The 27,430-nt window shown below is 43.3% G+C and overlaps 1 protein-coding gene across 2 annotated transcripts; it reads right to left on the bottom strand.

Annotated features, from left to right (window-relative positions):
* On the bottom strand, positions 1-27,403 carry arhgef6 (Rac/Cdc42 guanine nucleotide exchange factor (GEF) 6). 2 transcript variants are annotated; one of them, XM_076292488.1, is made up of 22 exons: positions 27,138-27,402; positions 25,849-25,932; positions 23,448-23,532; positions 20,178-20,299; positions 19,719-19,950; positions 19,214-19,284; positions 18,886-18,980; positions 18,700-18,795; positions 15,043-15,165; positions 12,247-12,385; positions 12,057-12,116; positions 10,290-10,436; positions 9,237-9,323; positions 7,996-8,077; positions 7,581-7,696; positions 7,139-7,324; positions 5,989-6,009; positions 4,050-4,140; positions 1,090-1,176; positions 604-703; positions 353-407; positions 1-250 (listed from the first exon to the last, which is right to left on the bottom strand). In XM_076292488.1, exons 1-22 carry the CDS (start codon positions 27,300-27,302, stop codon positions 128-130), a joined length of 2,367 nt encoding a protein of 788 aa, XP_076148603.1. In that variant the 5' UTR covers positions 27,303-27,402; the 3' UTR covers positions 1-127. The 2 variants fall into 2 exon arrangements, with proteins under 2 accessions (XP_076148603.1, XP_076148604.1); XM_076292489.1 differs by lacking the exon at positions 5,989-6,009 and having other exon boundaries at positions 27,138-27,403.
* Between the last annotated feature and the right edge of the window lie 27 nt (positions 27,404-27,430).

Raw genomic sequence — 27,430 nt, forward strand, 5'->3', positions numbered from 1 at the left:
CACACACACACACACACACACACACACACACACACACACACACACACACACACACACACACACACACACACACACACACACACACACACAGAATCTGCTGAAATGCTGATGACACACGTAACATTCCTTAGTGGCCAGAGTCGTCCCAGACGAAATCGTTCTTCTGCTTGGCCAGTTTGCGCACCATCCGCTCCAAGTCCCTGCGCAACTTCTGCTCCTCCTCCAGATGCTGCTTCATCAACTTACTCTCCTGCAGCAGAACCAGCAGAGGAATGCCACATCATTGGACCTAAACCCACTGAGGTCAGTTCAACACTAGTGTCCTAAATGAAAAGTAAGATGAGGTCTTTACCTTTTTCAGTTCATGGACCTCGTCCTTCAGTGCATACACAGCATCAACAAGGCTTCTGTGGAAGACGGGACAGTTTAGTTCCAAAAAGAAGAACATCTACACAAGCCCTCTTAAATATCTACACAAGCCCTCTTAAATATCTAATTCATAAAGTCAGGGCCCTTTAAAAAATGGTCTAAACTCATTCCAAATGAGAATAATACAGGTCAAGGCCGTTTGCATGTGAGAGATGGGAGCCATGCGATCCTCACTTCTCCTCTGTCACCGTCTGTCCATTGCTCTTCATCTCCTCCACTATGATCTTCTCTTCATCTGGCAGTAGAACCTGTGGGATACTCCCTTTCCGAACAGCTACACACACACACACACACACACACACACACACACACACACACACACACACACACACACACACACACACACACACACACACACACACACACACACACACACACACACACACACACACACACACACACACACACACACACACACACACACACACACACACACACACACACACACACACACACACACACACACACACACTTTGTTACCAACAAAACTGCCTCTCAATCAAAACCATAGATCAAAGTATAAGCAAATGTTATCTCTGTGCTTTCTACTCATCTCCTAGCTCTAAAAAAGGGTGGGCGAATACTGTACCTGGCCGAAAACCAGGTGGCTAATAGTAAGGGGTCTGGTACACTGGGAGCACATGCGCAGTGTGTGTGTACCTGCGGTGGTCTGCTGAAGGCTGGCCCCGGTGCAGTACGCTTCTATCACCTTCAAGATCTGAGCGTCCTCCTCTAGAGCTACTGTGCCTGCACACACACACAAACAAACATACACACGCACGCGCACACGCGCACGCACATGCACACACAGGTGGGCACAAATACATCAAAAACAATAACAAATATTTTGTCACAAACTACAAATACTGGCCCATAAAATGTAACAAAATAAAATACAAAATACTGATGTGAAAAATGCATTTAACTAAAATACAAGTAATTAGTAATTTGAAAATACAAAAATATCCACACAATAATCATTGTATACCAACTTTTTTAAAAGAAACTACAAGGCAAATTATTGAAAACGTATCCCCAAGAGACAAGAAATACTATTTTCTGATTGGCTGGCAGAGGGCTATTAATTCTGTACATTGGGGCTCCTATGAAGGAGATTTGGTAAAAAAAAATGTAAACAGCATCCTATATCGATGATTGAACTGACAAGAAGCAAACTTCGCAACAGTGGAATCAACTGTAACATAGCACAGTGTTTCTTAACTGGTGGGTCGGGACCCAAAAGTGGGTCGCGGAACCATTCTGGGTGGGTCGCAGAGCTTGTGGTTAAAAATAAATTTAAAAATCGTCAATTTAAAATGCTACCTTATCAGATCTAATATTGGACCTTTATTTTGATAAACTTTATTCGTAGCCTACATATCAATCATTGCAATGGACATAGACAATGTTTATGTGACAGGTCATGTTAGACATTATTTTAGTGGTAAACGCAAGTTGGTTACTATTCTGAATATTTGAAGTAGCCTACAGTAGGCTCGGATATGGATTAAACTGAGGACAAAATAGGACAAAAACCCCATTGTGTGGTGTGCAGTAGACATGAGAGCATGAAACCATCAAAACTAAAATGCCACATAGAAACAAGGCATCCCTGTCAAAGTCATATCTGTTGAGTACTTTGAAAGGTGACATCAAGAGTTGAAGACTTCTCAAATGTAGGCTAATGCCAAACATCTGCATGTTCCAAACAAGTAAGCCTACAGGCACTTCGCTTGTCTTACCATGTAGCTCACCATATCCATTGGCTTGAACACTAAAAAAAATATATATGGGTCGCGACTTTATGAACATGGGAAATTATTGGTCCCAGAGCAGTTGAGAACCACTGACATGGCATACTACCATCATTTCCATAACCAATGAATGTAGAACAACAAATTTAACAGGTCGGCCTCTTTTTAAACTGAACTGCATTTCCCTTTTTGTGCTATAAACGCATGCCTATTGCCTACATAAACGACTGGCAAAATGGGGGACAAACAGAATAACATCCTGTAAGGTGTCCTGATATACAGAGAAAACTCTTTCTGCATCGGGGAGGTCTTTGCCTCCATCTCCTCTATTATTTCTGCATACCTTGGCGGATGTTATCCCTGGCATAAATCCTCATGTCAAATCCATTAAGTGGTTTTAATACTGTCCTGTAGTGAGAATGAACATCAGCTATTAGGTACTCAAGGTCATGGGGTCAAAGGTCCATCATATGGGGCCCATGTCCTAATGTTCTCCCTCAGTGTCTTACCTGTATCGTTTTCACATTTTAGTCTTGACTTGACACACCTGACAATTCAAGCTCCTGAAGTTACTTTTTTTTTTTTTTTTTTAACTTTCAATGTAAGGGGATGATGAAACAGAAAAGACAGATATAATGCTTTTTACTTGTCTATAGGGTGACATTAAATTGGCGGCGCAAAAAAAATTGGTTTTACAGCCCATGTTGACCATTTTGGCTCCCTCAGTTGACTTTTCTATTCATTTTTTTTCAGACATGTTCAGAGGGGATCGTAAAAGAGAAAAGTTGGATCTAACACTTATGGTGCTTTCGGGTTGTCTCGTAAATCATCGTACACCCACCCGTACAACATGTAGGAATGAGTGGCTTTAGCAGGAGGCTAGTCATTGTTATTGTTTTGTGCTACATGTAGCCTCTAGCTAAACGGCACAGCAAGACCATGCAATGCATGAATTGGTGACCGGATTGAAGCAGCAATGTAATCTAATGTGTAAGAGCATTACATCAACATTAACATGACCAACACAGTACATATGCCAAAAAAATACATGTAATTTCATCTCGACTATGGGCGCAGCCATGTTCGTTGTAAGGTCGTACGTCCACCTCGGGGTACCGAAGTACTCGGAGGTAAAGTGGGCGTGCCTGCCCAAAATGCTGCAAGAGAGCTGGGTAATTTACACTTTCCAACGGCGGATTTACGAGACAACCCGAAAGCACCATTACTTTGGTCACATTGTGGATATACTGCAAGAAAAAGGAAAAATGGGTTTACATTTTACGCTGTCCTTCCAAAAGGGTAATGAAATTAGTATTTGTATGGACAAATCGCTACTTAGGTCAACTTTAGAGCTGAATATAGGGAATTGCCCAAGGGATATCATTGGGCACCCAACCTATTCTTATGGAGTAACCCCTAGGCCAGGTTCACCATAATTCTGGCCTTTGGCTCCCAGCTTATTGTAATGGTTAGTATATTTAACTGAGTGATGAAATGTTGGCTTATTAGAGAAAAAATGAGTTCTTAAGTATTTGAAATACTCTAAATACAATCCCTCAAAGTATTTTGTTACAAACTACATTCGATTTGTTCCAATCCTGCAAAATACAAATAAAGTAATTAAATACGTACTTAAAATACATATAATTAAAATACTGCCCATGTCTGCACACACACACACACACACGAACGCACGCAAGCAAAAACAAAACAATCAGAGGGACTCATAACCTGTGCAGATGCAACACCTGCCTGAGCAGCAGCCACAGCAAAGGCTCCTGTGCCTGACTCATCGCTCTGACTCTAGACACTCCGTGACACAGGTGGCCTTTCAGCAAACAAGGGTTTCAGGAGAGCTGCGCTTACTTTTCCGGAGCGAGAATTCATCATCGGACTGCTTTCTCTCCTTCCTCTTGGGGAGGAATTTCTTCATAGGCCGCGGGCTCTTACTGGAGTCCTGTGGAGGAGGGCATCAGGGTCACACTGAGAAGCAGCATCACAACCACACCAGAGCTCAGACAAGCCAGCGCTGCTTTTCCCACAACACTGGAACAGCATGTCAACCCTTCCAGGACAGCCAGTGTGGAAAAGAACCCTACAGCCAGTCAGTCAAACTCACTTTGATTCATGTAATCATACAATTATTTGAGAGAGCTGCATAATGCACATAAATGATAGCTAAATAATGCTGTATTATAGTACAGGAAGAAAAGTCGAATGTATAAGTTTGCCATCTAACCATTTGTTAATATTTCAAGAGTTTCATTTCAACACATTATGTGTATAGTTATAAACAACCAGACTTAAATGTCAAAATTACTATTTCCTTGAAACTATCATACTCTTGTTTTTTTAAAAAATTGTGTCTTATAGTGATGATGGAAGTTTTTTCACACTTATCACAAGTCCATGTACACTTTTACAAATTCTTCAATCTTTTGGGCAAAATGCACAACCACTTCCCACTTCACCCAAATGTGACTCATAACCATAGCCATAACCATAACCATAGCATATGCTCTCTCTAATAACAGTACTTGTTCTACTTTTGCTGGGGGTTATTTACTGACTAGGAGAGGAATTAACGAAATTTTGAGGGGGTGGTGACTGAATTAATTATTTGTATCAAAACAATGTAAAGTACACAGTTTTGCTCACATTGTTTACTGATATAGTGTATGTGAGAAAATGGATGTGATATTGAGACAAGTGTGAAAATGATAATCAATCAAATAAAAAACATTAATCAATTATATTTCATGATTAGTTATCTCAATCCTCAACAGTAAAGGTTTTTACCGGAATTAAACTGTAGAGGCTATCCTGTAAATCTTTATGTAATAATGCTAAGCCTATTCTGGCTTACATACGAATAGTTTTGTAGTAATGGAATTGGAATTGGATTGCGTTTTTGCCAGCTTTGACAGTGATGAATGACAAGCTGTTCCCACATTACTTTGGTCATGACCATAATGCTGAACATGACCCAAAAGCTGTTCAATGTTATAGTGCATCAACTGGACAAATGTCAAGATCCACTATCCCATGGAGGGAAAGAGACAGTTAGTTTAGCCACAGCACTGGGCCCTGCAGAAGCCACATATAGGCACAGACACACACAGGAGCTTTATCTTTCACATACACCCACGGCATGGACACCCACATACACAGTCACTGTGAAACTGACTGGTGATGCACTGTCAAAATTGGCTTGTTGACTCACTGACTGTCACCTTATTGGCCATGTTGTAGTTGAGCTAAACAAGCTGGTAAATAAGTGACACACACACACGCGCACACACACACACACACACACCACAAACGAAATAAAATAGCACCAACAGTCTCACTAGAACCTTGCTCTTAAGGTTTGTCCTTTCCTTTTATAGACAAAAGGAGAAACCCTCAAGTTCACTTTGGTTGTGAGAATCACCACACAAACACACACAGACGCGAACCACACCAAACCAGAATGGCTCCCTTCAGAAAGGGTGGCAACCCAAACATGACAGTCTCCAGTAGCACTAAATAGAGGGCAGGAGGGGATGGGTGGGGCTTCTGTGGAACTGGGGGAGTCGGCGGAGATTGACATCTGTGGTGTTCTGTTTTGGGCTGTGATGAGCAAGGGGTGGGAAAGAGCGAAGGAGCAGCAAACAGGAAGCAAGCGACCTGAGCAAACCTGAGGAGGGCTGGGGGGAAGGGACGGGGGAAAGCAAGCATGCAACGAGCACAGTGAGCACAAAACCACACACACACACGATGACTCCCACATAAGACAACAATACACTCACAGATCTACCCTTACCTTCAGGATATAAGACATCCTCTACAGAGGCCGGAGTGGAGAAAGAGAGGGAGGGAGAGAGAAAGAGAGATGCATGAAAAAAATGGAATGAGAAAAGACATGGTGGAGTGAACAGTGCATTCCCAGGCAAACCTAAAACCCTCACATGGATGATTTCTGGTGTGACTGCTAAGACATAAAGAAATTAAGAGATAGAGAGTGAGTGAGAGAGAGAAAAAGAGAAAGAGAGACAGAACAAGGGAGAGAGGGAGAGACAGATAAAGACAGAAAAGAAGAGAGACCCATGCAACTCCTTCCAGGTGACCTACAACTCACTATCCAGATGTACATTTTATATTGCTTAAAACCTGATGCCGTGTGAAGAAAAAGGTATCCACAGATACCACGTTGCCACTATCCCAATGGGAAACTCCTGGATGAATGCTTAGTTGAAAGGACTGTAATGTTATGCTCCTATGAAGGTATCTGGGCCTAGCTGGGACTGATGAAAATGAGCTAGCTTGATAACTGATACACTCCTGGTATATTTGGCACCATTCAGCTATAAAAGCTGTTCTTGCATACTAGTGGGGGTTTGTAAATCAGACTGAAACCTCAAACACCTTTCCACAGCGAAACTGGGAACATTCATCAAAGTATTGAATTGTTTTATCTTGCAACATCGACATTGCAATATTGCCTCATTGCAACAAGAACACATATTTAGCACAAACCGCCTGCTCACAAACAGCTGATGAGCACAGAAAGGACTGAGGTCTGATCTTATGCTGATTAACACCCACCCACCACAAAGGGCTTACAACTGACACCCGTTATGTTCATCGCAAGACCAGCAGTTCAACCAGAACACAACAAAGGTTTGTACAGTGTCAACAAGAAACATACATACTCGGTGCACTCTACCAGTAAATGCACATTTCCGTCATAGACCCCAGACAGCAATTAGAGAAGAAGTTTGTAGCTTGACCTCAGCGCCTCTCTCTTTCTCACATGTTTTTTTTCTCTCTTTCGCTCTCTGGGACCGCCAGCTTTTAGTCAGAGCTGTCACAACACACCCCCACACTCTCAACAGCTTGCTGACCACGGCATTTCCCCAACTTACAAGTGTGTATATGTGTGTGTGTGTGTGTGTAAATAGAGAATGTCGTACCTCTTTGTAGCCGAGGGCAGCCGAAGGCTTGAGGGGGGGTGCAGGCCTGAGGCAGCTGAGGGACCAGGGCTTGGGGACTTTGGGGGGCTCAAGGGGCCCTCGATTGGCCACGGGAGTGCTGAAGGTCTGCATGTGGCTTTGGTGCGTTGGGGTCCCTACCATACTCATGGGCTTACCTTCCCCAGCCTACAAAACAATTAACAAAGCAAAGCCAGAGTTCAGAGGCAGAGTTCAGTTGGAGGATTACTCAAAAGTCAATTCCTACTAATCTGAAAACTAAAACTCCACAGCGCTTTCTGTGTAACTAGCGGTATGACAATGACAGATGACCCGATTTCCATGCCATGCCCCTCAGTCGCTCTGATGTGGCGCTGCCCTGGTGAGTCAGTTTCCCCTGCTGCGTGAACTTGTTTACCGCCTGCTTATCGCCAGGATCTCTCACCTTCGTAATAGTGCCCACCGGGCTTCCGCCTTTGGTGAAGGTGTGCAGGTGTTCCAACCATTCCTGGAGCTCCTGCGGGCTGCTGCAGAACACTGTGGTGCGCTCCACACCGCCCCCTGCAGGACAACCAACACCAACGGTCAACGTCTAGGCATCAGCCACCTAAGCGACACCAGCCTCATTCGCATGCACTGTCTGTTCGTCCAGCTCCCGCTTCAGGGCCTTCGCTAAGCGTTTCTCCACTCACTTGCTAAATACTAAATCAAAGCTGTTATGCAAACGTACAGGTTAAGTGGTCCTAGCAAGGCCACATTTGAGCTGGCATGCAATCACAGAGGATGTAGAATGTGTGGTTGGTAGTGTCTGGTGAGATTAAATCAACCCAGTGAGGGTTTCATTTTTGGATATTACAGACCTGCGATCTCAAATGCGAAGACGCCATTTTCTGCATCCTCGAGCTGTTTGGATACTGTTGTGTTGGATAATGCCATTCTTCCCTGTGGAGGACAGGATGGTACATGACAAACTGGTCTAAGGAAATCTGTCATGGATTCAAAAGTCTTGAACAGTTTGAGCAGCAGGTCCTGGGCCACTTCAGATGGCTGAACCCAGGGAAGGACCGGAGCACACAAATAACGTTTTCAGACTTTAATGGTGGTGCAAGCGACTAACGTTTCAGTATCTTCCCCAAAGTCAACACCTTCAAAAGTCTTAAAAAGTTTGTCATGCATACTTTCTATTTGAACACTGCAATACAATGGCACTTTGTAGATGACTGGAGTGGACTATGGCTCTGACGAAGATGGCTAAAATTACCCAAGTGAAAATTTAGCACAAAATGTGTTAATCGTCAGCATAACGTTCGGAAATTACATGTTTTGGTGACAACTCCTCCTGTGACAAATCTCGATAGGTGTAAAAGCAATTTCATAAAATCTGTCCTGCTGTAAAATTCATTTTCACCACCACACCATACCATGCACCAGCAGTAGTGTCTGGCCTCTATTAACAGGAGGCTGGGACATGTGGAAGGAAGCGGTGAGAACAGTGGACAGCAGCTCGTTGGGGCCAGACCGGAGCTCCCAGCACGTCTGCCCTCTCGTCCCGGCTCTCACATCTCACACCAGGCTGGTGCTGGAGCCCAGCCAATCAGCCGGCAGACCTCTCAAGGCAGCCATTAGGCCCTTTGTCTTTGAGTCTTCCTTCTTGAAACCTCAGTTTGAACTAAGCAGTAGGACTTTGCTACCGATGCGACAACTGTTCAAGCTCATTATGCTTCTAAATCATTGTCTGATTGACTTATTTACCTTATGATATTATATAACTGACATATTTTCAGGTCTTATTGTGAGCCAAATGCTCATTTTTAGCACGTATTTTGTAACATTCCTACAAAATGGCCAGGTACAATATAAAGTATAAAGTAGTATACACAAGTGGATTTTGGTATAAATATAGAATAACCATCCAGAAATTGCATGTAATTGTGTGTAGCTGAGGTGCTTTGAATGATTGGAGTGGTCGTAGTCATATTTGGACAAAAGTGTATCCATAACCATAACCATTTGGTAGATGCTGCTCATGTAGGATGGCACTTCTCATGGTCATGGACTACAGGGTGCATGACAGACGGAGACTGGGTGTGTGGACACCCACCTGGTAGATGAAGCCACTCATGCGGGGGCTGGCGGAGAGCATGACCAACACGTTTGGGAAGAGCATGAAGTAGCGCTCCTCCTTGTCCTGCAGGACACAAGACAGCAAGAGCCTTCAGACTGGAGAAAAGCAGGTGCGTCAAGCCTCATCACAAAAGAGCACCACATGACCACAAGGAGCTTCAAGACGCATGTGGGAACACAGGTAGAATCACCGAAACCCACACACACACACACACACACATTCCACGCACACACTCACATCAAACAAAGGTCAATGCACTTTCAAATGACGTCTGTGAAAAGTCAGGGCCACTTTGCTTGATGAAATATCCTACCTTTGCTTTCGAGTGAGTTTTTTTTTTTTTTTTTAATGCAACCAAGTGAGAACTATTGGGTTGGGCAAAGAGAAACAAAAAGAGAGGGAACAAATTTGAATAGAGTTGTCAGGAACACAAAATTCGAAATTTGTGTCAGTACACAGCTATTGGCATGAACTGTAAGCATTCTTCCTTCTCTCGTGAGCTCCAATTCCAGTCAGACACGATTTGTAGTACCCCTACTCAGGACCACAGCTATAGGTGGTGAGGTTTCTGTTCTATATTTGACTGGCAGTAGGCTTCAGCCTGGTAAACGATGAGCCTGACAGTCACTTTTTCCATTTTCTGTCAGGGGGACTTAATCATCTTCATTGTTTCAGTATGACAACATATGGCATATACTAGGACACTCTTGCTTCAAATTTCGGAGACTTCTTGTCTTGTCCAAATAAATTAAGCGAACTTTTTCAAATCTTGCCAAGAAAACTTCTATAAAAAATAACTGTTAGTTTCCTTGGCATGTTCCATTCACATGAGCCTCAGTAGCACTTTCAGTGCCATAATAGGGCACAGAGCACAACTGCTGACTGTGAAAGTTAACAAGCACACACTGGTGGCAACCACGTGTCTGCGAAACAGCCTCTGTGGTCGGGTCACACCATGTTCCCCTCTCCCTGAGATTCTGGGGAGTGGGTGTGTGTGTAGGTGGGGGTGTTTGCACGATCAGCTCTCACCTCGCTGGTGCCACTCTGCACCTGCACCTGGGACATGTAGGACACCTGGCCAAGGGACTTCATGCTGTCGCCGTCCCAGCCCCGCACCGGCTCCGACAGGATCTGCAGCTCCAGGTTCTTGCGCTTACGCAGGTCCTGACACTGCATCTGTGGGCCAAAGCAAGGGCATGAGCGGCAGGTGTTTCACATGAGCGATTAATCCTCTTACACCCATCACCACATCAAGTGCAAACAAAGACAAGGGAGTAAGGAAAATGATCAAACAGAATTCAGAACAAGCATATACATTTCAGGGAGAATTTGCAGCAAAACTGCAATACTGCAAAACCAATTAAATTGTTTGGTGATGTCTTGTTTGTCACATGAAATGTGCTATATAAATAAAGTTAACTTGATTTGATTTCAATTTTCAAATGTGCCAAATTAGTTGCCTATCTGGTTGTTAAATCGTGATGGCGATAATTCTTTCTCCGGATCCAACTGGTCCCAGAGTTGCTTGTTTTTTCCCGTAGACGCTAAAAATCTCGCTCTGAATTGTAAAAAATATATATTTTGGACGTTACCTGTGACTAGATCATCCAGCTGCACGGCTACACTAATGACTGTATTACAGTATTACTATATTAGGTTTATGTGGCACTTTTGTTTTACTCTCACTAAAATGAAGGTGATGGTGAAAAGGTTTACAGGCTGTGAAAACCGGCTGGCTGTGCTAGTAAACCTTTTTGGACAAAAAAAATAAACTGTTGGGCCCGTGGCATCAGACTTAACCGAATTATCAACTATTTACCTGACTGGAACCTGACTAACCAACTGTTTACCTGATGAACTACTGGATTTGAAAGCTACACAAAGTGCTCTCAATCAACCTTAAAGGGTTTTACAATGCAATACAAACAAAGTGATGGTCAAATGTTTCATATCACTCAACTGCTGAATGCCAGATCAATTTTCCATTTGGTGGAATGGAATGTTTTTTTATTCAGTCATTTCATAGACCTTCGCTGACCATGTTTAAATCCTAGTTTGAGATGTCCCATGAGTGTTCAGAGGGAGGGCGGGGTTCCCCCTCCTTGACAGGAAAATGCTGCAACAATGCAACCGCATTACAGTTAAAAGACAGAGAAAAGAAACTTAGGTAAGCAAAGGCGAATTTAAAGAAAATCCTTCCAGACACGTACAAAACTTCCAAACAGCCCAGAGTAAGGTGATTCACGCTACCCTGTCTCACATACCCTTCTTCCAGCTGATGAAGAAAATGTGCAGTCCACACCTCCACTCCGTTCCATCTTGTATGGAACAGTCAATGAGGGAATCAGATGAACGTTTTGGACACAATTACTGTACGTCACGGTGGCTCATTTCTTCAGTGCATCATTTTTCAGTGTCTCATTTTTTCAGCGCATCATTTTTCAATGTCTCAAAAGGCTTACTGACAATTCAACCTCTTGGCCTACTGTATCATTTGAACTCTACTAAAGAAGTACACGGTCATACTATACTGTTTGTGTTAAATCTGTAGACCTTAGTATACACCTACAGGTCAGACATAACCCATGTAGGTTTTATAGGATGTGAAGATGACTGTCTAGTGCATTAAAGTGAATACTCTCCAGTCAATCAGGTGGACTTCAGGTCAACTCAGGTGGACAGCCCACATATCCAGAGGATAATTAGGCACTGCTGTCTGGAGACAGGTCACTTAACACAGAGCTGCAGGAGATTAGCAGATTAGCAAAGGTGTCTGAATACTGAAACTATACGCACCACGAGGTTCTTGAAGGCAGCGTTTGCTTTCAGGATGTCACTGTAGTCAGGATGGGCTTCCTGAAGAACAGAAGAGCATCAGCCATTCGATAAAATCACAACAGGATGTCCCTATATACAACTTGATTGACTGATAACAACTCTCTTAAAAAAAGTTCCATGAGCAGGGGGTGCGGTTGGCAGGTCTTACCTCCACGTGTCTCTCCAACTCCTGCAGCAGGGTGGGGTACTTGTCCAGCCTCATGAAGGGCTTGCTGAGGCTGGTGGTCAGGGTCAGAATACCTGGGCTGCTGGCCCCCTGGCTCTCCATGAACTTGTCCAGCTCCTCACTGCCAACATGGGGAGTAGCCCATAAGGTCAAACCCATACGACAAGCAACACAGACAAAAGCTACTGATCTGATTTTTTATAGGGGACTGCATGGAGGCATAGATTGAAATCATGCAACTGTGTCAGTCTTACTAAAAGACAATGAACTGCATACTGAAAAACCATGAGCTTGTCCCCTTACTCAGCGTGACAAATGACCCATGGCACTGGGATCACCATGGCACCATGCCCCTCACTTTATTTAGTTATTTTTATCCCAAATGTTGCATGTACTGTAAGCATGCATTTAACAGATTAAAAAAAAATCACGACCACTTCTTGGAACTGGTTCTTAAGATGTATGAAGAAATGCGCTGACATGTACTTAAACCACCACATGACACACTTTCATGGCCCACTGACCCACCACAACGTATGCTAATTACAGAACAGCAGCAATAATGAAGACAGCTCCTCTCTAACTACAAAGGAAGCTACTGAAATATAAGGTGTTAAAACATGCAAATTAAGATAACAATTTCAAATGAGGTGCTACAGCTCAACTTTACATTAAGAATTATATGGTGTGGCTGCAAGTACTTAATGACTTCCTTGTATTAAAACATGCACATCTAAGGTCCTCACTATAAGGGCTGAGGTTGCTACTGTTGCCCGACAAGTACATTGTTCTTTAAATCTACAGGCACTTCATCCACACTTGAGCAGAGCAATCTACTATGAGTATTAACAGAAAAACAGGCAAAACTAAAGGGAAAAGGAGAATTGCTTCACAAACCAAAGAAAATGCAGTTATGAACCCTACTGGTTAAATCAATCACCACATTTCCACAGATGTGAAAAAGTAAAAATGAAAGTCATGTGAAGGCATTAGCCCACAACTGCTTTGGCACACACACTGCAACGTCATGTAATAAAGTGAACTCATGAAACGGGTGCTGATACCGGGTCATTTATCGTGTGAGACCTCTGCAGAGAGTGAGGGGGAACGAGAGGCTGCAGAAAAGGTTGCGAGTGGGAGGTGCAAAATGAGCATGCATAGAAATCACAAGTGCATCTTCCTTGCCTTGTTCAGCCTAAACCACAACTATAGATATCCTGCTCACTGAGCAGCAGCTTCCTGTGTGTGTGTGTGTGTGTGTGTGTGTGTGTGTGTGTTTCTGTGTGAATGTGTGTATGCTTGTGTTTGCATGCTTGTGTGTGTGTGTGTTTCTGTGTGAATGTGTGTATGCTTGTGTTTACATGCTTGTGTGTTTGTGTGCACGCATGTATATATGTATGTGCTTGCGTGAGTATGCTTGTGTGTGCTTCTGTGTGTGCTTCTGTCTGTGTGTGTGTGTGTGTGCACTAATCTTCTAGTTTCTCCACTCCTCTCCCTTTCTGTTGCATTGCTACACGCAGACGGCCTGGGTAATGGGGAGAAGGAAGGGAGAGAGCAGCTTCATTATGACAGAACAAAGGCCCCATAGATGACACGCGGCCCCGGCGAGCATGGCAACCGCTGCCCGGGGGATGGCATGCTGGTGGCGAGCGCCAGCGTGCTTTAGAGGGAAAGAAGAACGATTCCACTTCAGCACTTCTTTGGAAAGGCACTGAGGGCGGTGTGGGCTTCACACTGGTGACCACTGACCACTCAGATTAGAAGTGAACTGTGGCCGACTGCGGGCTTCTCAGAGCTCAGGGTTTCCGCTGCAGCTTTGGGACTCTACAGACTGGTAGAGGTGTTGGGCAAGAGCTGCCCTCGTGTAGTCTAGAACAGGATGCTGTTGATGTGACTAACAAACATCTTCGGAGGAAAGAGGTGTGTACTCACACAGGTTATACTATGGGGAAATCCTGACACCTAGTGGACATCTAGCAGATTTCATTCTTTTTAGATAGATTAGATACTTTATTGATCCCCAAGTGGAAATTTTTTTAAAAACTTTTTTTAATACAGTTCATCCGTCTTTTACATTTAGTGTTCCTGGTGAATGGCTGTCCCAGTAAAGAGATGAAGGTGGAGACTCTATATTCATTCTTTCACCACACCACAATAGACACATCTAAAATCAAGACCACAGAGTTACAGTGTGAGCAGAGCCCTTGAGTAAAAGTGTGAGGCACTAGGGTGTAATATCGCAAGTGAAATCTTACAATCTCAGTCCATCTCAAATAAAAACTGAACAGCAGTTTAACTGGCTGTACAGCAAAGCTCTTCACGCCACTGTGAAGCCATAAGCTGGTCATGGCCAGAGACACAATAAAGAGAAGACAAATCACGGGGGTCTGGAGAGTCTGTACAGCCATAGATGGCAGATCTGTGACAAAGTCCTGGTGTGCATTATAAAGAGATAATCAGTAAAGGAATAAATGCCGTTTTGCCTCCCCTCAACACTATGTTGCTATTATAGCAATTGCTGCACAGCGATAATGTTTCACTAATCTCTTTAAAAAGACCAAAACATTGTTGTTTATATTAGTTTTAAATGGTGATTAAAGCTATGTAGTTTTAACATCTGTCTAAACATTCTATGGAGTCATATATCTCTCCCCATTCCATATAGACAGATAGCTGTCTGCAGACATTGCAAGAAGTTAGGATGATCAGTACGAGTCGTCCCTGTGCTTATGTGACAGACTTGAGGTTGAGTGAGTGTTGGCCTGTGTGAGCACTGACCTGTGATCAGTGAGCACACAGACAGCGGAGGGGTGGCTGGAGCAGTAGGACAGGTAGAACGTGCGGATCTGGCACATGAGGTTGAGATAGCAGGCGCCCAGTCGTTGCTGGCCCTCTGGAACCCTAAAGGGAGGGGAGAGGGTGGGGTGCGGAGGAGGTCAAAGGTTAGTTTTTATGTCAAACTGCCATCCAACAGCCAAAAATCATCTTATCAATGACAATGCTGCTTTGCATTTTGGCATCGCTGTGAATCATGGTTATGTATGAAACACTACATTTAAGCATCACAGAACCACATAACAAATATCATCACATAATGAGCCAGAACACCAGTATAACCAGTACCAGTATAACAGAATGTATCTATAATGCAAGATGTACATATATCATTTTTAGAGGTGCCGTTTCCATTTGAGTGCTGGGATGCATTTCCCTGGCTATAAATCTATAAATGACAGGAACGTCTGTCTGTTTGTCTGTGTGTTTGTTATTCGACAGGCAGACAGAGCGACATGTCACTTATGCTACCAAAGACTGTTTTTGAGTTACATCATTGCAAATTTCATACGATGAGGCATCATTCCACAAAATGGTTTGTCGTCTCTATCAGGAAGTTATTCAGTAAGCTTAACAATAAACATATAGCCTTAACTCAAACAGCTGTTAGGCTTATGTAATTTTGATCTTTAAAAATCTCACATGCAGCCATGCCTAAATTCTGTTTACTGCACATTAATTATAGGCTAATATATTATAATATAATATGCAGTATTCGTTATTGAATGCTTAGCTGGAATTATGTTATTCCTTGTCATCCTATTTTTAAAGCAGACATACCTGCGGGCATGTAATTGGGCTACGGGTTTTCTACAGGAATGGCATGTTTGAATGGGCACTGCACACCAGTTATTTTAATTTCATAAAAGGATGGATGGGTTTGACACAATACCAAACAGTACCTAGGAAACAAGCGCACTGGCTTAGAATGTCCAAGCAAAGAGGGAAATGTCTTCTTTTGAAAAACTATTGATAATGATGTAGGACACAGCAAGAGGACAGATACCTGGCCAACTGGTAACATATGTTATTACACCTTTGTAAAAACACCTTTGTGCTTTTGTATGTGGTTTTGAAAGTTTATGCATTGGTTATCTTCATTTCCCTAATTCCTCCAACAATGTGCAAACACTAACAAGCAGTTCCTCATCTGGACCTCATGTAAACCAGCTGGCTGTGATGTCAAACTGTAAACGCTGTTTGTAAATGCTCTTACCGTTTGTTAGGGTTTTGGAGCTGAATCACCTATTGTAGCTACAACAATGCATGCTATTTCTCTTTTACATGACCATATCCTATGCTTTAACGTTTTTCCCCCCTTCTGATTTTTGGGCAACAATTCCCAAGACACTGAAACACCGGGGCTAGGGATGTAATGATTACCGGTATAATGGTTAACCGCTATAAAAATGTTGACGATAACTATTATCGTTTTCATTTCAAATATCATAATTATCACGGTTGATTACCATGGTATGGAAACTGTGTGTTTAATCCTTCCCAGCTTCATTTGAGCCTGCTTTTGACATACAGTAGGCCTGGTACAATGAAACAAAACTGGTACCCTACCATGTCTAATTGATGGATATAGCTGAGATTCGGATTAGGCTACACCTGCTTTTAAAAGGCGGAACATTTTCACCACAAAAAGTGCACTGTATCATGTAGCCAAAGTTCGTTTCGGCAGTCAGGATGATGTAGGCCTATGAATGTGAATGAAAATATGTCCTTCTCCAGTAGCAATAGGCCACCTTAAAATGCACCAGAATTAAGAGATCACATCTACTCAGTAACAACTATGAGCACCCCCAGGTGAAAATGAGTTCCAGCGTCCCCAGTTAACTTTTGACACTTTTAAAAATACCTCGATAATACCGAAAACCGTGATAATTTTGGTCACTATAACCGTGAGGTTAAAATTTCATACCGTTACATCCCTAACCGGGGCACATGAAACTGTGTCTGCATGTAGCCCCACTAGACTGATAGAATAGAAGCCCCCCATATACCATGTCAAGTAGGTGTACTTGTGCAATGCAAAAACAGACGTACATTTAAGTGTCTTAGTGACGTAATGTAACGCACACAAGTTAGTGAATATGACTGTAGTGAATATGACTATGAATGTGGCTTTAGCAACCAAAGAGAGAGTGTGGTTTACAGGAATTAAAGGAGGGGGAAAGAAGGGGGGGGCGTGTGAGCCAGACTTTGAGGTCGTTCCGTTTTCCATCATGCGATACTCCATCCATATACAGTATTTGGAATTTGCAAAAAGGGCAATTGCTGCACATTAGCCTAATAGACATACCAGCAAAATGGTGTATCTTATATTGGAAACATACTGACATACTGTGTATATATATAGGGCTGTCAAAATAACTGATTAATTTCGATTAAATAATTTGAGAAAAAAATAACTGATTAAAAAAATAGCGCAGATTAATCGATTCCGTATGACCTTTGACCCCGAGCCGTAGTCAGTAACCATTAGACTGTAAAATGAAGGAGAGAGAAGAAAATGTGCTGCCTAGATCATTGATTGGAACATTTACTTTAAAAAAAAAATGGCCTGATAGTGTTGAATAAAATAAAGTCCAAGGAATTTGCATTGCACCGGAGTTTGCCAACTCTAAAGTCGCACATCAATGCAAAGAGATAGTGCTGACATTGAGGGGAGTGTTAATTTATTTTCATTGTGTCCCCTAGGTTATATCTGTGGCCTGAAATGCCTTGTATGTGAAAAAACTTCTTCCTGAAGCACTTTTGAATTTATTTCCTCAGCATATTAGGTCATATCATAGTTAATTATTATGGCCATTATTTGAACAGTGAAAATAATAATAAAAGAGTTTTTGAACTTTAATGTCACTAATGTTGATTATTCAATTATTCATTTGAATTTAAATATTTAAAATACTTTCACAGCAAAAATGATATATGCGATTAATTTAGATTTATTAATCACAGAGTATGAAATTAATTAGATTACATTTTTTACATACATCGATTGACAGCCCTAATATATATATATATATAGGAGGGTGGGAATAAAGGCTACTAACAAAGAGGGAGCACCAGCAAGCAGTAGCCTACAAGACCTTCTATTATTGAACTGTCAGTTTGGTTAGATAGGTCTATTTAATTAACAACATTAAGTTGAGATTAGAGATTAGTTTGAATAATGACGTGAAACCTCTCTAAACTCCAAATATCAATTCAACACATTACTTTAAGGACACAATGACATATTTATACTGTTTTGGACACCCTGCCATGATGTGTAAATGATATTGGCTATTTGGAGCCAATATGGCCTCGGTATTTTGGCTATAGCCTACTGTCCTGCTTTGTTTTTCACATAGGACAGCGGAATGTCCCATTCCTACAATAAAGGGATGTTTGCATGTTATTGGCCAATAGACAGATCAGAATTTAAGGCTGGTTGCATGTGATTGGTTTTCTTTAAATTCACTTCAACAGAGAGGTCTTGCACATTTTAGAGTCCCCGTCGAAGGCTTGACGAAGGCTACATTCCCGTTAGCGATACCGCTTCGCCGCGAAACGTGCACCCAGAGAGTAAAATGTGAGAATAACGCATACTTGGTGCACTCTTCCAGGGCCACGCAGAGTCCTTGTTGAAAGCTGAGGATATCCTCCAGGTTCCCGATAAGGGTGGCACTGTCTGCACTGGACAGCCTGGAAGAGGACAAACACACATTCAGCCTGAGCGTCACCATTTATCACTGTGTCCGAGTAACTCAGCTAAATCTGACAGGGCTGCCTCACTTGTCGCTGGCCTGTAGGGGCCTCAGGTAGCAGCTGAGCACCGTCTGCAGCTCCTTCACAAACTCCCGCTCGTGCTCTAGGATGTCCTGCACCACCTGCCGCAGCGGAGTAGGAGAGGAGCAGGAGAAAGAGGAGGAGAAGGAGGACATTCATCAACTCACATAAGGGCGTGGACCGCCACTCAGTCATATCACTCAGATCACATTGATTCTTGTGTTTCACAGCCCTGGGGACAGGGAGGGAGGGGGGGGGGGAGAGAGAGAGAGAGAGAGAGAGAGAGAGAGAGAGAGAGAGAGAGAGAGAGAGAGAGAGAGAGAGAGACACTCACCACGCTGTAGTAGTTCTTGGTTAGCTGAGGCACGTCAAACCCCTTTACAGCCTTGGGGGAGACTGGTTTGTCTGGAGAGAGCCAAGTGCAGAGGAGTAAATGAGCAGTAGTGGCAGTGGCACTCAAAGAAACTATTGTCTGCCTCCGAGCCCAGTCCATCAGCTTAATGCACTGCCCACACAGAGGGTGGCCTGGGCCATCCAATCCAGCTACACTCTGTTGTCAAGAGCATTCAAAGCTTTTACACAGGTTCACTTCAACAACTCCAAAGACATTCACCATTCATTAAGCAGATGCCCTTATCCTCAGTGCACTGGAAGTTTTTAGGGCCTACTGGCTACATCAACTACTGCGCACACTGCCCACTCAAAACAAGGCCACAAAGACAAAGCCAAGTAAGTAAAAGGGTAAGGGAAAAAAGGAAATGACACAATGTCTACTGCCCAAATTTAGAGTCATAAACATTAGGTCTGGTCTAGACATCCCTCCGTCTGTGCCAACTCACCACAGGGCTTGATCTCGCGCACGTAGTTGCTGGGGAACCAGCCGGTCCTGCCGTTGAGGGTGCCCTCCCACCAGCCGCCCTCCTCCTGCCGCGTCACGTGGATGAGCTCGCCCTTGTTGAACGACAGCTCGTCCTCGTTGTTCTGCTTGAAGTTGAAGCGGGCCTTCACCATCAGCTGACCATTTCCTCCACCTCCGCCGCCTCCTCCACTGCCCCCATTCTCAGCCATTTCCTACCCAATCATAGAGAGGACAGCCCTCAGGTCAAACACAGCCGTTTGGCTTCTTTTGGACACAGTTTTTCTTCATCCAGCCCAAGCGGAAGGAAGGAAAAAAAAACATGCTTTACCAGAGCTTCACAACGCCTTATTCAGCAAGTTGTGTTCAGCTAATTGCATGTATAAGGAGATGTGACTGAAACAAGATGCCCAAAGGCTCCTCCGAAGAGTCATTCGCTCACCACTGCTGGCTTCGATTGTCTGCGCAGGGACCTGGACCTGGAGGCCGACTGTGTGTGTGTGGACGGGAACTGGCTGCCTGCTGATCCGCTAGACTGGGAACATGACCGCTCCGTGCCTCGATCTGTAAAAAAATAACAAATAAAAAATAAACAACAAAAACAATACATGAATCCAGCAGACAGACATGATGACATGTCTATCCCCTCCCCCTGTGCTGCCCACTGTCAGGGTGAGGAGGCGGAGTGCAGTGCTGCTGACTATGGGTGCAGCTTTCCAGTTCACTGGGGTTTTCAACATTACTCCACGGGCTGTTATTTGCCAGATGTCCTCCTAGGGAAAGGCAGCCCAGATGTCGACAGTGCTTCGGTTTTCACCTCAGTTCCTCCAAAACCCCCTACCAACACCCCCCCCCCCCCCAGAAGTCAACTGCAGTGCTCACGCAACCTCTGCTTCTGGGAGCACCTGTTCTCTGGCCTACATCACTCAAGTTGAAGTGACCACAGTGCTAAGGGTTGATTGCTGGGAATCTGAGAACATTCCTCTCCTTAGAGCACTAAGTGAAGGACACATCCACACCTTGCCTTGGTGAGCGTAAACTGAGCCATGATCAAGACATGATTTAGTGGGACTGTTCTTCAAATACTATATAAAATGTTTTTCTTAAAATGAGAAACACAAACACAAAAGTCAATCCACCCAACCGGCATCAGGTTATTTAAGTATTCCTATTCTTTTTAACATTCATTATTCACTCAACTTTATATGTCTAATATCTCCAGAATTCAGTTTCACACTTCAATTTTTTTATCCTCGGGGATAAATAAAGTTTTTTTTAATTTGAATTGAATTGAATGCAATGTCATGAGTGAAACAGACAGAGATCAAAAGGAGAGTTTACTGAGCCTGGTTTATGGATTTCTTTCAAATCTACTGCGAAACAGATACATAAAAACTGATCACGGTAAGCACTCATGGTGCTCCATTTTGCATTTAAAACTTACATACTGATCTTTAAGTGAACCATTCTATCTTGGCTGCCCATGAACCTATAATTTAACATGGGTAATAATATGTGGTCACTAAGAATGGTATGTGAAACAACTGCCTGTTTGGATTTTGAGACCTGTTTTTCCATCTCTCTCTATGTGTGTGCATGTGTGTGCATGTTATGTGTGCGTGTCTACAGTCTGCTCAGTGCCCTGACAGAACTCCGCTCGGTGGGGGCAGTCCGTGCCTCCTTCTGGCCCCGTTTTCTTGGGCGAGTCAGAGTGAGCCTCGTGCTGCCTCACTGCTCCATCACGCAGCATCAGCGCTGCCCGCTCCCGCCCGTCCTCTCCTGCCCCACACCGGGCCCTCGCTCATCCTCTCCACACCACCACAGCCACCCCGACAAGCTGGAGGGCTCTGACAGCACAGCGCTCACCCAGCTCCACAAAGGGCCAGATAAACGGCCAACGACATCCCACTATGCAATTAGAGGCTGCCAGCGACAGCGGTTTCATCCTCTTCCAGTGACTCAGGCTCCGACTACAAAGGAAAACACGGACTAGGAGGAAAATGTATATCAAAAAATGTTTAAAAACCCAACCTAATACTCCAAATTAAATCTGCACCAGGGGCATTTAATCTGCTCTCACTGACAGGAAGGCACTCCACTCTGACATCTCCGCTTAATCTCATTTCAATTAGGTGGGCGGGCAGTCAAGCTATTTATACATATGTTTTAATCGCCACCACATGGAAAGGAGGATTAGCATGATGTCCAATTAGAGAACAGGACACAGTCACCGTTTCAAAGGCAGCTGTTGTCCAGGGGTGCTCGGGGCGGTTCAGAAACTTCATGGTTATGGATGGGGGAGCCGAGTCGTGAGTCACCTAATCTCAAACAGCCAGGACTCAACTGACAGCGAGCTCGAGCTCGTGCACAATGCGCCCATTTTGTGTGGCTGAGCTGAATGGGCCACTTCAGCAAAACAGCCTAATTCGATTCTTCCTCAAGTCTCCTCATTCAGGCACTGGATGGAAATGCTTTTGGGAAAGAGGCTTGGGGTGTGGTTGTGGGGAGGCAGCACTCACAGATCTCACCTCAGCCAATGACGAGTGGTGGCTACGGGGCATGGTATTTTTTCCCTCCTGCGAGCAGCAGCTGGCTGCCTGGACAGGCCCTAATGGAACGGAGCTTCGTGGAGCCTGTGGCAGAGCTCACAGCTGCTGAATTAGAGCATCCAGTGCAGCACACAGTGTTACGCTGCGTCGCTCTCGACACAAATAAAAATAACAACACAACAGGCTGAGGTGGCTGCTTCGCAGTCAGTAGGGACATGTGACCGACATCACAGGGTTCAGAAGGGAGTTTGTACAACTTGATTAGTTTGTGTAGCTGCTTGGCTATTCCTCCAGGGAATAGTTTCAAGTGAAAACTTGCAAGAGGCCACGGCATGTGACTCTCGCCTGTGAATGCTTCCCGGAGGCTATGGGAGAATGATTAGGATCCTGATAAGGACCAAATGCGCAAAAACTAGTAATGAGCAATGAGTACAATGATTCACATTGCCATTTGAAAGCAAAATATAGTCACATAGTCACAACATCATATACTGTCACCTATATCTTTAACTACCTGTTGATACTTGAATTACCTCTAGTATCAACAGGTAGTTAAAGATATAGCCATTTAACACACTTTTCACATCTCATTTCTAGACACAAAGCACTCTTCTTATGTTGGCTGGGTAATATACAATGTACAGGACTGCGTACAATAGACAAAAACAGTCTGGGATTCATCACAGCAGTAAGAAACTTTCTGTAACATAGATATTTCATTTTCGTATTACTAAGAGGCACCAAAAACAGGCCATGGACTGTAGAAATCTCATTTGTTGACTAATAAATAACAATGAGAGACGTTAGGTGATATAAGGCCCTGAACAAAATTAAACATTTCACCAAATGAATTAGGTCACATGCATATGATATGAGCAGTACATTCTCCCCCTGACAGTAACTGCATTTTTTAGCCCAGCATGTCTTGACAAGTAGCTGCACAGATCACAAACTGCAGTCAATGGCCAATAGGGAGCAGCCTGTAGGGTCCTATTGGGAGTTTAGCTGCTCCCTGCAACCTTCCTGACAGCCACGGTCCATCCATCATCACACAAAAGTGCCAATGGACACCAGCCTAACGCACAAGAATCATTCAAACAAACACACCGGGGCTCATTATGCTGTGATTTGATAGCAGTTCTGGACGACAGTTGAAGACCTACCCTGAGTGGCGATATTCACTGCCAAAAGTGTGTTCAGGACTTTGCCAAAATTCTCCCCTGTATACAGGTCCTCTGGATCAAAGCCCTAGGGATGAAATAAGATTAGTCAATATTTGAGCTGCGCCTGGAAAAAAGATGACTGCTGTTATGACTACACAAGTGAGGATAATGAAGCAGAACAAAAATCAGAAGCTCTTGTGGTGTTAAGTCCAAACAATCAAATTGGTCCAGATGAGAGGGAACTAATGAAATAGGAACCACTGAAGTAATACTGAGAAATACTCAGAAATACTGACGAAAGCCAAAACAAACCAAAACAAAGATGGCTGCCTTCAAATGACCCTAGTTTCACAATTTGTTTTATCCAAGTAATGAGTATGATTGGATGAACAGACCCCTTCTGGACAATTGGCACAGACAGCTATTCTCTTTCCTCTGGGGAATACGGTTTAACATTTTGAATAAAACATCTTAAATACAGAGTTATGCGAGCTGGCCACAGACAGCCCTGCCCCGGCACTGTGTGAAAGCCACAGCTGTGGATTTGAATTTGGACTGAGAACAGTACAACACCACAATGACATAACTGTCAATGCATCATCTCTCAAGTCAAACTGGTCTTTGAAGCTTAGTGTCCATGCTGATAACTTCATTAACTCCACTTAAATGGAGCAATGTGGCATCTGACAGTTAAGGAAAGCCATCTACAAAATACCAGTTTTCGTAACAATCAAAATGTGATATTGCTAAAATGGCTGAAATGAGACATTGTTGTTGCTTGTTAGAGCTATGTATAGAGTAAATACTTGACTAGAAGCTTGTAGCCATTGCTAGGCTGCTTCCTGTTTCTGCTGAAATACAGCAGAAGTGAAAGTTGTGTGACTGAGTCTCTTTGTCTAGGCACATGACTCGTCTTCACCATGTGTTTGCCACAACTGGGAAGATTAAACCTTATGCAAAACATGCTTCAGTTAGCCTAATCTGAATGGCCTCATCTTGAAGTTCTCAGCCAAATTCACCATTGCCAGTTAGCCTCTGTGATAACTGAGAAGCCCCCTCAGGAATGCTGCCTCAATCTGGCAACAGAAAAACAACCACATGCCTCCTTGTCAACATGTCCTGTCAGATGTTCCTAGTAACAGTTTAGAAAGGTTTCCAAGGGTCCAATCTAGGAGTACTCTACACTTCACTTGATTTCACAGAGAATGTGATTCTACTTTTAAATTCACTACTGGAAAATGCTTCAGTGTGGAACTGCCATCTCTTCAGCCCTTCTTTCAAAGGGTCTCACCAAGCAGTGCCTAGCTGAGCACAGCTGTCTGAGAGGCAGATTTTCCAGCCCTGGTGTGTCTTCTGCCATTGACCACTTCTCTTATAAAACATCAGAAGAACCATGCCTACGGTCACTTACTGTTTTAAAAGATGCCTTTGGACTCCTAACTGCTACAGATTACAGCGCAACCACAAATTATGGGGGAGATCTGAAAACAGGAGCGAGAGCCCTGCCTCTCTCCTAACCAACCATCACCACCACATGTGCCCAGTTTCCCTTGCAGCAAGATGGGATCATGATTCAATAGCTTTTTATAATACTTGCATTTCCTCTGTGCCACAAGAAGTGAGCAAGGCCTTTCTGGTCTATGTATCTGTCCACGTCTAAAGCCTAGCCCATGGATTCAGGCAGGGAACAGCAAGTTCACAATATTACTAGTTTACAGTGCAGAGTGGACACACTGAAGACATGTTCATGCATATTTGATCCAAGAAGATGGAGAGTTTATTAGTGTTCTATGTGAGGAGGGTGTGGCAGCACATGGTCCACTCCAGAGACTTATCAGGAAACAGTACTGTGCTTGAGAGATGCTGGAAATAACTCATTATAGGACTGCGTGAAATAAACGACTTCATCTGATACAACTCTGCCAACATAACAACTAAAGCTTACAGAAAACAACAGATGTTTATATATTGCAATAGGCATGTCTATGCAAAAAGTCTATATTTGTAGCTGAGGTGAGTGATCTATGAAATACTAATAGTATGAACAAACAGAACTGAAGTACTATAAGCAGAAAGCAGTGCACCATAGAGGGTTATTTTTCATGCTGAACAATGTGCTAAAAAGAAAAGTTAACAGAAAATGCAGTATTGCCTTTATAAATGTGAGGGCAAGTTTATATGAAGATTATTGGAATGAACCGTAAAGTATTGATCACGTCAGGAGCAATGTAAGAAAGTAAATAACACTGATATATTATAGGCCTATCAGCAAACCTCTACAGATTTAAACACAAGCAAACCTTTGACACTACATGTAAACGAGGGAAAATATACTCAAGGTCTTAACCACAGCCAGCTAACTGCTGGAGTTGGAGTTGTACAGCAGAAGAGCATCACTTACCTCAATTTTCAAAGTAGAACATCCTTTTAAAAACTCCCGAATGTTGGCAATACAGTCTGACTCGTTTCTGGGATCTGGGCAGTACTGAAAATAGCGTTATATAAATAAATAATAATAATAAAAACACAGCAGCTCACATAAACAAGAATTTAGGAGTCAAAGTCACCACTAGGACAGAGCGAACGATATACAATTGTGAGATGCATCCACCCGACATCTTTTAGAAATAATACGCTATGCGCAAACAAATCAAAATTATTTTGGATTGCCCCACTACATGTCCCGACCATACGGTTGTTTGGCTACTCTCTCCCGCATCTCCACCACTCGTATCGATGAACTGTCGCACCAGGAAGAAAAGGTTCAAGAGAGGAAGTGACGATAACTTCACCACCAGCACGCAAACTGAAACGTCTAACTTATTCAGTATTTTAGCCAAACACAAAACTTTTTCATCAAGAAATTAGATCAAGACAAATACCTATTCATAATTAAGGACATTGTCATGTGTTCTAATTAGGTATCATTGGTTGGATTATAAAACTGCTGTGTCAATCTTCTAGAGCACTTATAGTGATATGCACATCCGTGTTAGGCCTCTTTAAGTGCACAGAATTCACCACTATTATTGAATGAAATAATGATTAAGGCTCCACCAAAAGGACCCTTGGTTTAGCATTCAGGGTCGGCATGTTTTGATCTCTCTCAGAAGTAGCCTAGTGTAGACATACAGAAAAAACAACGGGGCTTTGACTACACCCACGTGCGGATAAGACCGAAAATGATTCTTCTGTGCTTAACAGCACACGCACCACCTTTTTGTTTGTAATGTTTACACACAATCTTCTATGAAGTGCAACCCGCAAACAGCTCCACGAGCAAAGGGTACAAACTGATGCATCAGACACGTACATTTTTATGCATGAACTTTGACAAGTAGCCCAAGTGAATTTGCTTCCTCTGCAGATTGCGGAACATATTTTTGTCCTTGGGACAGGAAGCGTTAGAGACATAGAAGTTAAACATTCCGGAGCGGAATGCATAGGCTACTCCTCTGTATTTGTTTTACCATTAGCTGCTATACAGTTAATGGAATCCCAATTAACAAAAAACGTACCAAACTATACCCGAGTTGTCGATCCTAACTTTGTTCGCTAGGTATGTAAACATGCAAGCTACATCACGTGCCAGTTATTACATAGGTTGATGAAGTTAATGTATAGGTCATCCCAGACATGCCAACGTATACATTTTATTTAAAGAAATCTAGGTCACTAATAACTGCTTACCTTTGGGTTCGTTCCGGGTAGAAGCCGTTCTGTGAGCTTACACAAGACGACCCCATCTCTGAGACACGATTTCAGAAATTCTTCTGGATCGGCAATGTTCTTTTTAGGGGAATTCAGTACTCCTAATGATATTAGCCACGTTACGGTTTGCTCCTCGGGATTCATCGCTTCTGTAGGCCCGTCTGTTCATAAGATACAGCTGCCCAAGCAGCAACGAGTTTTGCGCGCAGTTAGGAGGCAAAGCACATCCGTGACACTTCTGCTTTTTTTTTTTTTCCTTCTCGAAGGGGTTG

Source organism: Alosa pseudoharengus, unplaced genomic scaffold, assembly GCF_046254945.1.
Source record: "Alosa pseudoharengus isolate Yale_2024_CS ecotype anadromous, Long Island Sound unplaced genomic scaffold, YU_APseudo_1.1 YU_APseudo_1.1_scf_19, whole genome shotgun sequence".
NCBI classification, from domain to species: domain Eukaryota; kingdom Metazoa; phylum Chordata; class Actinopteri; order Clupeiformes; family Clupeidae; genus Alosa; species Alosa pseudoharengus.

What these genes read in the sequence shown, in the direction of transcription:
- arhgef6 (XM_076292488.1), bottom strand. Translation starts at nt 27,302, where the DNA reads ATGAATCCCGAGGAGCAAACCGTAACGTGGCTAATATCATTAGGAGTA. An exon ending in TGTGTGCTCACTGATCACAG is followed by an intron (nt 12,386 to 15,042) that starts GTCAGTGCTCAC and finishes CCATGTTGGCAG; the next exon opens with TGAGGAGCTGGACAAGTTCA. An exon ending in GGATGTCTTATATCCTGAAG is followed by an intron (nt 4,141 to 5,988) that starts GTAAGGGTAGAT and finishes CCTCCTCCACAG; the next exon opens with GACTCCAGTAAGAGCCCGCG.